Source organism: Erythrolamprus reginae, chromosome 3 (assembly GCF_031021105.1).
Source record: "Erythrolamprus reginae isolate rEryReg1 chromosome 3, rEryReg1.hap1, whole genome shotgun sequence".
Classification (NCBI taxonomy): Eukaryota; Metazoa; Chordata; class Lepidosauria; order Squamata; family Dipsadidae; genus Erythrolamprus; species Erythrolamprus reginae.
The window spans coordinates 172792972-172807445 of record NC_091952.1 but is presented as its reverse complement, the minus strand read 5'-3'; the positions used below and the strand labels follow the sequence as shown (position 1 = coordinate 172807445).

General features: G+C 43.2%; 1 protein-coding gene across 1 annotated transcript in view; it reads right to left on the bottom strand.

Moving 5' to 3' along the window:
• BPHL (biphenyl hydrolase like) overlaps positions 1–14203 on the bottom strand; it is a 30183-nt gene extending 15980 nt beyond the window's left edge. Inside the window, 5 exon segments of the mRNA XM_070747175.1 lie at positions 827–980; positions 2117–2154; positions 2157–2282; positions 7355–7458; positions 14038–14203. Coding sequence (XP_070603276.1) covers positions 827–980; positions 2117–2154; positions 2157–2282; positions 7355–7458; positions 14038–14144 — 529 coding nt within the window. The 5' untranslated portion in view covers positions 14145–14203.
• Positions 14204–14474: the final 271 nt, after the last annotated feature.

The window sequence follows — 14474 nt, the reverse complement described above, 5'->3', positions numbered from 1 at the left end:
CTCCATTTTCGCGACCCCATTGCGTTTCCCCCAGTCCGGCCAATAGCCCACACTTGCTTATCTTGTTTGATTTGTAACTGTTCTGTATGTATATGGGTTTGATTAGATAGTTCATAGAAAACATAGAAAAGTAGAAGACTGACGGCAGAAAAAGACCTCATGATCCATCTAGTCTGCACTTATACTGTTTTTTGTATTTTATCTTAGGATGGATCTATGTTTATCCCAGGCATGTTTAAATTCAGTTACTGTGGATTTACCAACCACGTCTGCCGGAAGGTTGTTCCAAGGATCTACTATTTTTTCAGTAAAATAATATTTTCTCATGTTGCTTTTGATCTTTCCCCCAACTAACTTCAGATTGTGTCCCCTTGTTCTTGTGTTCACTTTCCCTATTAAAAACACTTCTCTGCTGAACCTTATTTAACCCTTTAACATATTTAAATGTTTCAATCATGTCCCCCCCTTTTCCTTCTGTCCTCCAGACTATAGAGATTGAGTTCATGAAGTCTTTCCTGATACGTTTTATGCTTAAGACCTTCCACCATTCTTGTAGCCCGTCTTTGGACCCGTTCAATTTTGTCAATATCTTTTTGTAGGTATGGTCTCCAGAACTGAACACAGTATTCCATTAATGTTTATTATGGGTTTTATTCTTCTTATTACTAATTATTTGACTTTGTTTATTGTATGTACTATTTACTTTTGTAAACCACCCTGAGTCTCATTGGGTTTGGGTGGCATATAAGTCAATTAAATTAAATTAAATTACTACTCCTGGTTTGATTTCCTGTCTAGACTACCTCAAGGGCTGACAGATACATACCATTGTAAATTTTCAAATCGTCTTCTGTAACCTTCGCATTGGTTCCCCAAACCACCATTTTGCGGATCAGTTCTGGATATTTTGCAGCTGCAATGAGTGCGGTTATTCCACCATCGCTCCAACCCAACAAGGAGAACTTCTCAAACTTCAGGGCCTTGTTGATTATAAAAGAAACAGATAACTCATTTTAATGGATGAGGGGCCTGGCCTATACTTAACGTATTCTTTGAAAGCAATACCTTCTCACTGATATAAAAGGAATTTAACATGGCTAAATTGCGACAATGAAAAGCCCAAACAATATATTGAATAATATTACTGAATTATATTGTATGTGAATGTTCTATCTGGGCCGGGTCCAATCAGAACAAAAAAAAGAGAGAGAGAAAGAGACAGAATGAGAAAGAGAGAGAGAGAGAGGAGAGAGAGAGAAAGAAAGAAAGAGGGAGAGAGGAAGAGAAAGAGAGAGAAAGAAAGAGAGAGAGAGAGAGAGAGAAAGAAGAAAGAGAGAGAGAGAGACAGAAAGAGAAAGAGAGAAAGAGCAAGAGAGAAAGAGAGAGAAGGAGAAAGAGAGAGGAAGAGAGAGAAAGAATGAGAGAGAGAGACAGAAAGAGAGAGAGAGAGGAGAGAGAAAGAGAGAGAAAGAAAGAGAGAGAGAGAGAGAAAGAGAGGAGAAAGAGAGGAGAAAGAACGAGAGAGAGAGAAAGAAAGAGAGGAGAGTAAGAGACAGAAAAAAGAGAGAGAGGAGAGAGAGAAAGAGAGAGAGAGAGAGGAGAGAGAAAGAGAGAGGAGAGAGAAAGAGAGAGGAGAGAGAAAGAGAGAGGAGAGAGAAAGAGAGAGGAGAGAGAAAGAGAGAGGAGAAAGAGAGAAAGAGAGAGAGAGAGAGAGGGAGAGACTGACTCCTGGTGTGTTGGAGCCAATTCTGGGGGAAAGGGAGGGAGTGTCACTTCCCACAGCATTTGGAGGCTTTGTAGCCTCCTGTGAGAGAGTGGCTGCTGAAACTCCTAATAAAGGGGACTGTTTCATTAAATACAAAGTGCCTGTTGTGTTTGGGAGCTGGCTCAGAACACTTGTCTAGGCAATCACTGTCACAGATACACCCCCCCCCCCAAAAAAGTGTCCTCTATAGAAACATTCTGCTACTTCTGAACAGGTTCAATCTTTATTCTCACCAAGTTTCAAAGGCACAGCCTTGGAGGTTCTGCATGCTTATTTCCAAACTTAATGTGCAAAATTCTCAGTAACCAAAAGATACAAAACCAGGTTTCAGAGAACCTTGAACATATTTACCTGCATCAAGTCAACAGCATCTTTTGCGTCTCTTTCATAAAGTCCAGAGGAAAATCTCGAAGGGGAGGGATTGATTTTCCATATCCTCGAGGGTCCCAGGCAACAACAGTAAAAATCTCTTTGTTCATATTCTTCAGCTGTGGTTCAAAATCAGTCTGACCGCTGCCTAAATCAGCACACAAAAAACACTGCAGGATCATCATAACGCAAGAGAGAAAGATATGATACGCATATTAATACAGTATATGCAAAAGAAAAACTAAGTCCCCAAAAGCACGATCAAATTAAGTTACGTCTCAAGTCACGTCCACAATTGAGCCCAAAATGTATGTGGTTAAATAAAACTTTTATTAAGTGAGTTTTGCCCCGTTTTACGACTTTGCTTGACACAGTTGCTAAGTGAATCACTGTGTTTGTTAAAAATTATTGTATTTTTTCGAGTATAAAACATACCTTTTTCCTCCCTAAAAGAGGCTGATAATTTGGGTGCATCTTATACTTTGAAAGTAGCTTTCCCCCCCCCAGCCCTAACTAGCTGCTAACCATCTTCCCAGCTCTTACCTTGCAGGCTCTTTCATGGTTTCTCTCTGCGAAGAATGTTTTCCAAGCTCTAAGTCTTCGCAAGGTTTTTTTCATTGCTCTAATATGCTCCGAATAAGTTTCTTTCCAGCCCTAACTAGCTGCTAACAATGTTCCCAGTTCTTACCTTGCAGGCTCTTTCATGGTTTCTCTCTGCGAAGAATGTTTTCCAAGCTCTAAGTCTTCGCAAGGTTTTTTCATTGCTCTAACATGCTCTGAATAAGTTTCTTTCCAGCCCTAACTAGGTGCTACCGTGTTTCCCCGATAGTAAGACCCCCCCGATTGTAAGACATATGGGGGGTTTCAGGGGGGTCGGCTTATATAAGCCATACCCCGAAAGTAAGACATATGTCTTACTTTCGGGGAAACACGGTACTAAAAGCGAGGGAGCAGTTCGCAGCGCCCTGGCGGCGGTTCCCTCCGCTTTGACGGCGCTGGTCCGCTCGCTCGTCCCCGCAACCGACCCGTTTCCCCCGACACGCGTCTGGAGGGGAGGAGCCGCTCTGCGCAGTTGGGCAGCCCCACCTGCCTGCCGGAAAGGAGGCGGGCGAAGGAGGGCGCAGCTCCGCCCGCCCGCTCGCTTCTACAACTTCGGACCAGCGCCGTCCTTCGCCTCGCATTTCCGGGTTGGCGAGCCTGGATTGTTTTTCCTGCGAGCGCTGGTCCCCGCTAAGCCTTCTGCGCCTGACTCTGCGAGGCGAGAGGGAAGAAGGAGAAGCGCTTCTCCTTCTTCCCTCTCGCCTCGCCGAGTGAGGCTTCGGACCAGCGCCGTCCTTCGCCTCGCATTTCCGGGTTGGCGAGCCTGGATTGTTTTTCCTGAGAGCGCTGGTCCCCGCTAAGCCTTCTGCGCCTGACTCTGCGAGGCGAGAGGGAAGAAGGAGAAGCGCTTCTCCTTCTTCCCTCTCGCCTCGCCGAGTGAGGCTTCGGACCAGCGCCGTCCTTCGCCTCGCATTTCCGGGTTGGCGAGCCTGGATTGTTTTTCCTGAGAGCGCTGGTCCCCGCTAAGCCTTCTGCGCCTGACTCTGCGAGGCGAGAGGGAAGAAGGAGAAGCGCTTCTCCTTCTTCCCTCTCGCCTCGCCGAGTGAAGCTTCGGACCAGCGCCGTCCTTCGCCTCGCATTTCCGGGTTGGCGAGCCTGGATTGTTTTTCCAGCGAGCGCTGGTCCCCGCTAAGCCTTCTGCGGCTTAGCGGGGACCAGCGCTCGCAGGAAAAACAATCCAGGCTCACCAACCCGGAAATGCGAGGCGAAGGACGGCGCTGGTCCGAAGCCTCACTCGGCGAGGCGAGAGGGAAGAAGGAGAAGCGCTTCTCCTTCTTCCCTCTCGCCTCGCAGAGTCAGGCGCAGAAGGCTTAGCGGGGACCAGCGCTCGCAGGAAAAACAATCCAGGCTCGCCAACCCGGAAATGCGAGGCGAAGGACGGCGCTGGTCCGAAGTTGTAGAAGCGAGCCGAGCGGGCGGCCGGAGCTGCGCCCTCCTTCGCCCGCCTCCTTTCCGGCAGGCAGGTGGGGCTGCCCAACTGCGCAGAGCGGCTCCTCCCCTCCAGACGCGTGTCGGGGAAGCGGGTCGGTTGCGGGAACGAGCGAGCGGACCAGCGCTGTCAAAGCGGAGGGAACCGAGCAGATCAGCTGCTGGGCGGCCTCCCTGGGTCTTCCCGACTTCACCCTGTCAATTTGGTTAGTGGAGGCGGGAAACGGCAGGGGGGGGGTATGTAAGACATACCCCGAAAGTAAGACCTAGTGGGGCTTTTGCGGGTAAAAAGATAGTAAGACACTGTCTTACTATCGGGGAAACACGGTAACAATGTTCTCAGCTCTTACCAGCTTGCAAGCTCTTTCATTGTTACTCTCTGTGAAGAATGTTTTTCAAGCCCTAAGTCTTTGCTGGGTTTTTTCCATTGTTCTATTTGCTCCAAATGTTTCTTTCCAGGTGCTAATGATATTCCCAGCTCTTACTGGCTTGCAAGCTCTTTCATTGTTACTCTCTCAGAATAAGGTTTTTTTAAAAACCCTAACCAGGGGATAAAATTATGTGCTGGCTAAGGCCACTAGCCAGATGAATACCTGGTGAGCAGATTCTTCTCCCCAAAAACCTAGGTGCGTCTTACACTCTGAAAAATACTATAGTAACATGACTGTTAAGTAAATTTGGATTCCTCATTGACTTTGCTTGTCAGAAAGTTTCAAAAATTGATCGTGTGACCCCGGGATGCTGCAACCATCATATATATGATCCAGTTGCCAAAGCATCTAAGTTTTGATTGTGTGACCAAGGAGATGCTGCATCGATCATAAGCAGTGCTCCCTCTAATTTTTTTTAGGGGTGGGCAGAAAACTATAGTGTCTGAGCGGCAGTCCCTTTGGGACTGGGCGGCACAGAAATAATAAATAAATAAATAAACAAATAAACAAACAAACAAACAAACAAATAAATAAAAAACCCACCCTGTTTTGCCTCAGAGAATTTCAAAATAAAATACTGTACTGTGTGTCTATAACAGTGAGCTCATAATAGGGCAACTCTATCAATATCAAAATGCCACTTAAATAGTTGAGCTAGTTTCAAACTAGATTTTGATTTTCTTTCTCTCTTCCTTACTCCCATTCTTTTTCTTTCTCTTTTCCTTCCTCTCTTTTTTCTATCTGTTTCTCTCTCTTCCTCTCTCTCTCCTTCCCTCTCACTCTTTCCCTCTCGGCTTCTGGGCAGGTTTGGAAAACTCTGAGTTGATGATGATTTTTAAGTGAGCGATTGCTCACTGCTCAGCTTAGAGGGAACTATGATCATAAGTGTAAAAAACAGCCATAAGTCACTTTTTCAAATGCCATTGTAACTTTGAATGGTCACTAAATGAACTGATGTAAATGAAGGACTACCTGTATCCTTTTGTCTCTAAAGTTAAGAGATATTCCCCTTTTGCAACACTATGATCAATTTCAATTGTGAGTTATTCTCCAACCGTTGTACAGCCAATCTTTTCTTTTTCTTTGGCTTTCTCCTCAAAAACTCACTATCACTGGTTTAGTGACTATAAAACATCACTCTCTCTCTCTAGTGGAGAGCTAAGCAGTGTTCTACTCAGGCGGGGTTTCCTACTTACCGCTGCTACCTGGGTGCTGTGCGCTCAGCTCTGTGTGACTGGAGTGCATGCATATGCGTTCGAGCACAATTTTGCTTCCGCACATGCCCTGGAAGGAAAATCTCACGAGAGGATACGCATGTGAGATTTTGGTTATTGTTTTTGCTTCTTCGTGTACGTGGAAGCAAAAAAATTGCTGAAATTTTGCACATGCACACGTTCCCCTGCAAGATTTTGCTTTCTGCTCATGCTCAGAGGCAAAATCTCACTCGGGCATGCGGGTGTGCTTGCTGGTCACCCATTTTTGCTACCGGAGCTATGGTGTAGACTCTACCAGTAGTAACTCATCACTGGTTCTACTTCAGGGGTGGGTTCTGGATCCTTTTGCTGCCAGTTTGCTTAGGGTAGCAGCATGTGCATGCTTTCAAAAATTAGTGTCTCTGTGGGTGCCGCCATTTTGGATTTTGCTTCTGCGCATGCGCAGAAGCAAAATCCAAGATGGCGGCACCCACGGAGACACTGACAGACCAGTCTGGTGACATCATCGCTGAATTACTAATGGTTCTAAAGAACCTATTGGAACCGGTGCGAAGCCACCTTTGTTCTACCTAATGCAGCTAGTATGACAGCAGGGAGAAAAATACTTGTATCATAGAGTATTTCTACTTTATAGACAATCAGGGCTGAGATTTAAGCAATAACTCCGAGGTCAGTCAAGGCAGGTAGAATTATTCTTATCATTTTACTTACCCTCATTTAGGAAACGGTAATGCAAAATCCTTGGCGATCTCTTGCTATCAACCCAAAGTAAACCAATCAATTTTATCTCACCTTCAGTCTATTTGGATGGTTAGGTTAATCTAGTTAGATAGTTAGTCTTGTCTAAAAGAAATTATTTTAGAATCATTTGTCAGAAGATCTTTATAGTGAGCACAAAAATTACAGTCCAATGTGTTGGAACTGTAATAACACTCAAGGCACCTCCTTTCATCTATGGTGGTTATTTCCAGAGACAAGAAAATATTGGAAAAAAATAAATAATTGGTTGTGTCAAATAACAAATACAAAAATAGAATATACGCCAGAGTTTTTTGTATTGGGTATTATGAGAGGTACCTATTCTAAAAATGTAAAATATTTAAGCTTGCATATTACAACAGCTGCAAGGATTGTATTTGCACAGAACTGGAAAAATCCGCAAATACCTGAAGACAATGAAATCATCAAGAAAATATACGACTGTGCAGAGATGGACAGATTGATAATGGAGCTTAATAATCGAAAAGAATCGGATTATTATGAAACCTGGACAAAATGGTACCAATGGACAAAAAAAAAGAAACTTAAAAGAAGCATTGAAATAAAATATTAATTTAAAAGCAATTAAAAGACAATATCGATAGGAATGTATATATGATGTAGATTCATCTGTAAATATGACCATGTATTAAAAAAAATATATGAAAAAATTTAATAAATATATATATTTTTAAAAAAGATCTTCTGCTAAATGTATCTATATAGTTTTTGCATGTATTTATTATTCATTCCAAATCAGTAGCATAAGACAAGTGTTAGATCCATACCTAACATGCCAGGCATTAGAAGGACAGCGTGATTCCCATTTCCAGTCTGTTGGTAGTGCAGGTGGACACCATTCACTTCTACTTTCGCTGAGGTTATGGCAGTGCTGGAAGAAATAGCTCTAATTGTTCTCCCCTCCGCTTTGAGCCTCCACTCAAAACCCAGGAAAGAAAAACACCAAAATGGCAGAGAAAGGTACTTTTATTGCATGAGAACTGATAGCAAGAAGTTGAAAGCAAGATCTGAGGCAAAAGGTTCAAAAATTACATTAAAAAAGTAGTAATCCCAAATCTCTCCCCTCAAAGAGCCATCCAACCCCAGTGCCCCCCCTCCTGATGTCATATGGGCCACATCTTCAGATAGAGCCTTCGCATCTAATCTTCAGAAACTGTTGACCTTGAGTTGGCTGCAAACATGTCCATTCAGCCACACAGTATATAGAAACATAGAAGACTGACGGCAGAAAAAGACCTCATGATCCATCTAGTCTGCCCTTATGCTATCTTTTGTATTTTATCTTAGGATGGATCTATGTTTATCCCAGGCATGTTTAAATTCAGTTACTGTGGATTTACCAACCACGTCTGCTGGAAGTTTGTTCCAAGGATTTACTACTCTTTCAGTAAAATAATATTTTCTCATGTTGCTTTTGATCTTTCCCCCAACTAACTTCAGATTGCGTCCCCTTGTTCTTGTGTTCACTTTCCTATTAAAAACACTTCCCTCCTGAACCTTATTTAACCCTTTGACATATTTAAATGTTTTGATCATGTCCCCCCTTTTCCTTCTGTCCTCCAGACTATACAGATTGAGTTCATTAAGTCTTTCCTGATATGTTTTATGCTTAAGACCTTCCACCATTCTTGTAGCCCGTCTTTGGACCTGTTCAATTTTGTCAATATCTTTTTGTAGGTGAGGTCTCCAGAACTGAACACAGTATTCCAAATGTGGTCTCACCAGCGCTCTATATAGCAGGATCACAATCTCCCTCTTCCTGCTTGTTATACCTCTAGCTATGATGAGAACTTTCCTCCCTAACTCCCTAATCAACCACACATGGAGACATCTACAGGACTGCTCACTCCTCCTCCTCCCAAATACCGGTTCTATCCCGGGGCTACGCAACTTTGAAAACAAAGGAGGAATCCATGCATTGATATTTCAAATCAGTCTTTTTATATGTAAAGTCTCATTTTTACAAGCTAAAGTCATGCATGTGAGATAATCTTGGCAGTTTCTCAGTGAGGATATTTAAGATATAACACTTCCGCGGCTAGGCTGTTGCCAAAGCTCCTTAGATTCAAGGCAGCTTACAACTTTTTAACAGAGCCAGCATATTGCCCCCACAACCCGGGTCCTCATTTTACCCACCTCGGAAGAATAGAAGGCTTGAGCCGGTGATGAGATTTGAACCGCTGACCCGCAGATCTAGCAGTCAGCTTTCATGACCTGCAGTACTGCACTCTACCCACTGCGCCACCTTTTCTAGCGTAACCTGGCTGAGACCTCAAACATCACCCGATTCCATTGCAAAACGTTGTAACTCCACCCCGAATTACCCATACTCCACCCTTAAATACCTATAGGAAGTGGTCAACAATTCCCTAGAGTTAACAAACTACAGACTACTTCCTTTTTCCATACAAGTATTCTTGTCTTTTTCTTAATATTGTAAAGCGGGCATCTAGCAAAGGCTCCAGATCTTCTTCCTCCTCCTCTAAGTAAGACTCTACTGTCAGTGGCTTATTTGCCACCTCTCGTGGTCCTTCGGGTTCATCCAGGTCTATCTCTCCCTCACTCTCACTCTCTGCATCAGCTGGCAAAACCACTGGCCATGGGTACCAAGATGGCCCTGGCTCATCCTCTTCAGAATCTATCATTACCAGAGTTGGACAATTACCTAGACCAGGGATGGCGAACCTATGGCACAGGTGCCACAAGTGGCACACAGAGCTATATCTGCTGGGATGTGAGCTGTTGCCCTAGCTCAGTTTCAACATTCATGTCTGTTCCAGCAAGGTGATTTTTGGCTAACACAGAAGCTCTGAGAGAGCATTTTTGGTTTCCAGAGAGGCTCTGGGGTGATGGGGGAAGGCATTTTTAGCTGCCCCTGGCTCGAAGGAAGCCTTTGGAGCCTGGGGAGGGCAAAACATGAGCCTAATGGGCCCATCAGAAGTTGGGAAACAGGCCATTTCTGGCCTCCAGAGGGCCTCCGGGAGGCGAAAGAAGCTGTTTCCACCGTCCTCAGGCATTGAATTATGGTATGGGCACTCACGCATGTGCGATAGTGCACACCCACACTTTTTCAGCACCCAAGGAAAAAAAGGTTCGCCATCACTGACCTAGACCTTCCCCTTCCCTCCCATTTCTAAGGCAGCTGAAGCAAGCAAGCAGCATGGAGGTTGACAAAGACACTGTATACAGCAGGGGTGTCAAATTTGATTTCATTGAGGGTCACATCAGGTTTGTGTTTGACCTCAGGGGGTCAGGGTGGGTGTACCCAAGGTGGCCATGGCCAGCTTGACCTCACTCGTGTGAGGGGTACCTGTGGTGGCCTTATTGCTCTGCCAGCGAAAACAAGCAACCAATCTCCATTTTTGGCTGGGAAGGCCGTTCACTGGCAGAGGGTTGCAAGAGGCCGTCTCAGCCAAAAATGGAGATTGGTTGCTTGTTTTTGCTGGCAGAGGTACCACAGGCTGGTCCTTTGTTCTTTCCAGGACAGCCTTGCAGTCCACTCTAATTACCTCACAGGCCGAATCTGGCCCATTGGCCTTCAGTTTGACACCTCTGGTATACAGCATGGCTCTGCTCCCTGACACTCACAATTATCTAGTCCTATGTTCAAGTGAGGTATGTTTTTGTGTCTTAAAGCTATAGTCCAACTTTCCAACTCAGATTTTTGCAGCAAGGTATCTGTTAGGCACAAAGCCAGTTGGGTAACCTTGCTCCAGTCACTTTCTTTCAGCCCTAAGAAAGAGGCAATGGCAAACCATTTGTGAAAAACCTTCCAAGAAAACCGAAAGGATGTGTCTAGTCTCCATGAATCAGACACAACTGAATGGAAAGGGGAGAGGGATTTGGTAAATGTGTTTTCCAAAATTGCCAATTAGCAAAACTAACAGGAATTTTTGAGTGTCAATTCCAACAAATTTTGTGGACATTAGGTAAGGAAACCATATTTAATCACAATAAGAACTGATTATTACCATCAAATTGAAGCCACATTGGATCAGAGAGACAGACTTTCTCCTGGGTTTTCTATCCCCAACTCAGACCTACAGGGCTTCCAATAGTACACCGATGGTGGAAAAAATCCACAATAGCTACTAAAGCCTTTTACAAATAAGAACTACAGTATCCTGTTCTGAATTTGCTTACACCAGGTTTTCTAAAATTTCCCATGCTGTTAAAAATACAAGCACAGGCAACAGAATCACAAAAATTGAAAGAAAGCTCAATTCTTCCTTTATTACTCTCTTACAAGTATTCTTCCTAATCAAGATTCAAAAATATTGTCAGAACAAGTAGAAATCAACTAATTGCCATTAATTTGCATGGAAAATACCAGAAACTGTTCTAAGGAATGATAATACGAAACAAAAATCCCAAGGCTCATGCAAAAGTCATTTTAGAAAAGATTTCAAGATCTTTTTGCCTTTAAGGAGTTCAGTACTTTGTTCAACTGGAAAATCTTTCCTCAAATGAATTGAAATTGTCCTAGTTCAACAGAGTGTACCCATTTAAATGAATGGAACATGTGCAAATTAAATCTCATCAATTCTGACTGAGCTCAGGACCTGCAGATTAGCATAAAATGAAACATTTATTTAATTTCTACCAGTAATTGCTCTATGCTGACCTTCTGTCTTGCTTTCCCTACAAAATACTAATTGTAAATGGCTAAGAGTTTTGTTTTAATCTGCTGAAAGAACTACAGAACATAATTTTATTTTGTGACATTTATAAAGATCAGTAACATGGCACAAAAGATAATGAATACTCCTCACTTATCTGGGGTTATACATGAACCCTGCACGCACACCCAAACACACTTGGAAACAGTCCATATTTTTAATACAAAAGATCTGAGGGAAAAAACCTTCATCCACATTTGATGTGGAAATGCCACAACCTACTTAAGACTTATGAATACAGCATGCCATTAAGAACAGTACTGCTTTTAAATACTTTTAATTCTAGAAATTATGCAATACTGAAATCATTTATTCTAGGTTTTTCCTATCTGATGTCTCCTCAGGGTAATTAATTGTTGAGAAAGGTGAGACCTGTAGGAAAGAATCAAGTTGGGAGGGGTAATGACATATCCAACAGAGGAGGCAAGCTACAGGTTTTCCAACTTGGCAACTTTAAGACTTGTGGACTTCAACTCCCAGAATTCTCCAGCCAGCATAACATAGCTGGCTGGAGAATTCTGAGAGTTGAATTCCACAAGTCTTAAAGTTGCCAAGTTTGAAGACCTCTGAGGTAAACTCATTTCACCAAAGATTCCGGCTTAGGGCAGGGAAGAGGGGAAAGCAGAGGAAGAAGAGCAGTTGTGCCTTTATCACACTAGGACGGGGGTAGGCAAAGTTGACTTGTGGACTTCAACTCCCAGAATTCCTGAGCCAATCATGCTAGCTCAGGAATTCTGGGATTTGAAGTCCACATGTCATAGAAGAGCCAACTTTGCCTACCCTTGCACTAGGAGAATTGTTTGGCAAGATTTCATGGTTGTTATGAGAATAGAATAGAGCATAATTCTTTATTGGCCAAATGTGACTGAGCACGTAAGGAATTTGTCATTGGTGTATATGCTCTCAGTGTACATAAAAGAAAAGATACATTATCCTCAACTTAGGATCACAAATGGGCCCCAAGTTTCCACTAAGTGAGACATATGTCAAGTGGATTTTGCCCCTATTTTACTTTTCTTGCCACAGTTGTTAAGTGAATCACTGCAGTTGATAAGTCAGCAACCTGGTTGTTAAGTGAATCTGTCTTCCCCCTTGACTTTGTTGTCAGAAGGTTGCAAAAAGGGATCACATGACCGCAGGACGGGACTCAGCAGAAGTCATAACTATGAACTAGTTGCCAAGCGCCTGAATTTTGATCACGTGATCAATGTATATTGTATATTTTCTTTTACACTGAGAGGATATGCATCAAAGACAAATTCCTTGTGTGTCCAATAAATAATTTTATTCTATATATTGGATTAATACTGTACACAGGTTAAGAATGTTGTGGGAACTGGTTGTGCCTTAGAGGTCTCCTTGCCCTGGCGGACTTTTGGGATTTCCTCCTTCCCCTAAAACTCTTATAGGCAAACAGTTTTTCCACAGCAGATCTGACCTGTAGTATTTGCTGGCTGCGGAATTCTGGGAGTTGAAGTCCAGATATCTTCAAGTGGCCAAGGTTGGGGAACACTGGTATAAGAGACAAACTAATCTGTGCATGGCTACACTGCTTTTTCCATTAAGAATTTTGCCATGCAGTACTATAAGGCATTTCTTGAAAAGCAGCCTGGTTGTTGCAACTGGAAGGCCATTTGCAGTCTGCTTGCAAAGAAATCTTTATAGAATTTGCTTCCAGATAAAGAGTGTTTTGGGAGTTGGGGGGCATACAAATCTGAATAATAAATAAATTATGCAATGGTGCATAGTCCAGAGCATTTTTTAAAGAAAACTTTCAGCTTTGTTAGTATAATAAATAAGTCAAAGTTAGGATGTCATTTTTAATTAAAAAGTAATTTTAATTTTATTAACTCGTTCAGAATCTTATTCTCCGACAGCTGTTCGTTTAAAATATATTTTGGGTGGGGGGGAGAATAGATGCAATTGTCTGCGGAGAGGGGCGGCATACAAATCTAATAAATAACAACAACAACAACAACAACAATAATAATAATAATAATTGTTCTTCCCCTAACGAATCTTCTTGCAGCTTTGGAGGGAGCTTTTCCCACTTGCCAATACAGTATATCAATTTTATTCTTCCAAGGCGAATTTTGCGGAGCCTCCGATAAAGGAAACGATCTGTACAGAGTGTTGATTCTTAAATTCAACTAATTAAATTTAAATGAATCAATGAATTCAGAATTAAGCCTTAAGGCAGTGTTTCAAAACCTTAGCTACTTGAAGATATTTGGACTTCAACTTCCAGAATTCCTCAGCCAGCGGATGCTGGCTGATGAATTCTGGGAGTTGAAGTCCAAGTATCTTCAAGTTGCCAAGGTTGGGAAACACTGCCTTAAGGCTTTTATCTAAACTGATCTAAAATTCGGGATTCCTATTATAGATTTGGTGCTCTTCAAGAAAAGCCTGCGCGGGATCACCAAAACCGTTCAGCCTCTTTAAAACACAGCGCAATTGTGCTAAATTGTGTTAAATTGTTAACAGGCAAAACATCCCGTTAAACAACACTGCCAAGTGCTTGGTAGGGCTCAAAACTCTCTCCAGCTTTCCAATGAAGCCCTCGGGCCCTCTAAATTGATGAAATGAAAACATACACACACATTTCGCCACTGCACCTCCACCCGGCCCACCAACATTTTGCTCTGGCATTAAACATTGGCGACTTTGCTCTGCTACCAATCGCGCGTGCGCATCGCGGTTTCGTCCCCCTCGCTTGCGCTATTAGGCTCGTAGGTGGGTTGGTGGCGCATCCCGCGGGCATTTTTTTTTACCTATAGGCAGCAGTCGATCTCGGAACCGCTGCCAGCGTTGCAGAGCGGCCGAGGTGTGAGAAGAGACGCCGTAGCCGCCGAAGCGCTGCGCCTGGAGGTCCAGTCATTTTGCTCCTTTCCTTCCTTTCCCCCCGCGGTCTGTGTCGGCGGCTCCGCCTTCGTTCCTCCCTGGAAAGGTGGCTGCAAGGAGGCGGGGTCGCAATAGGTTTTTTTCACTCAAAGCAGGGGAGCCCATTCCCCCGTTGCCGCCATCGTGGACTTTTGGAGAAATTTTGGAGAAAAGGCCTCGCGTTCGTCTTTTTCGGGCCTTTTTTTCTGAATCCTGGTGCCTTTTTATCAAACCAAGACATTTAGTTGTGGTACTTAGAATGGACTAATTTTTTTAAAAGAAAATATTTACTTACTTGTTTGTCAAAAATGTACAATATAGCAGGTAT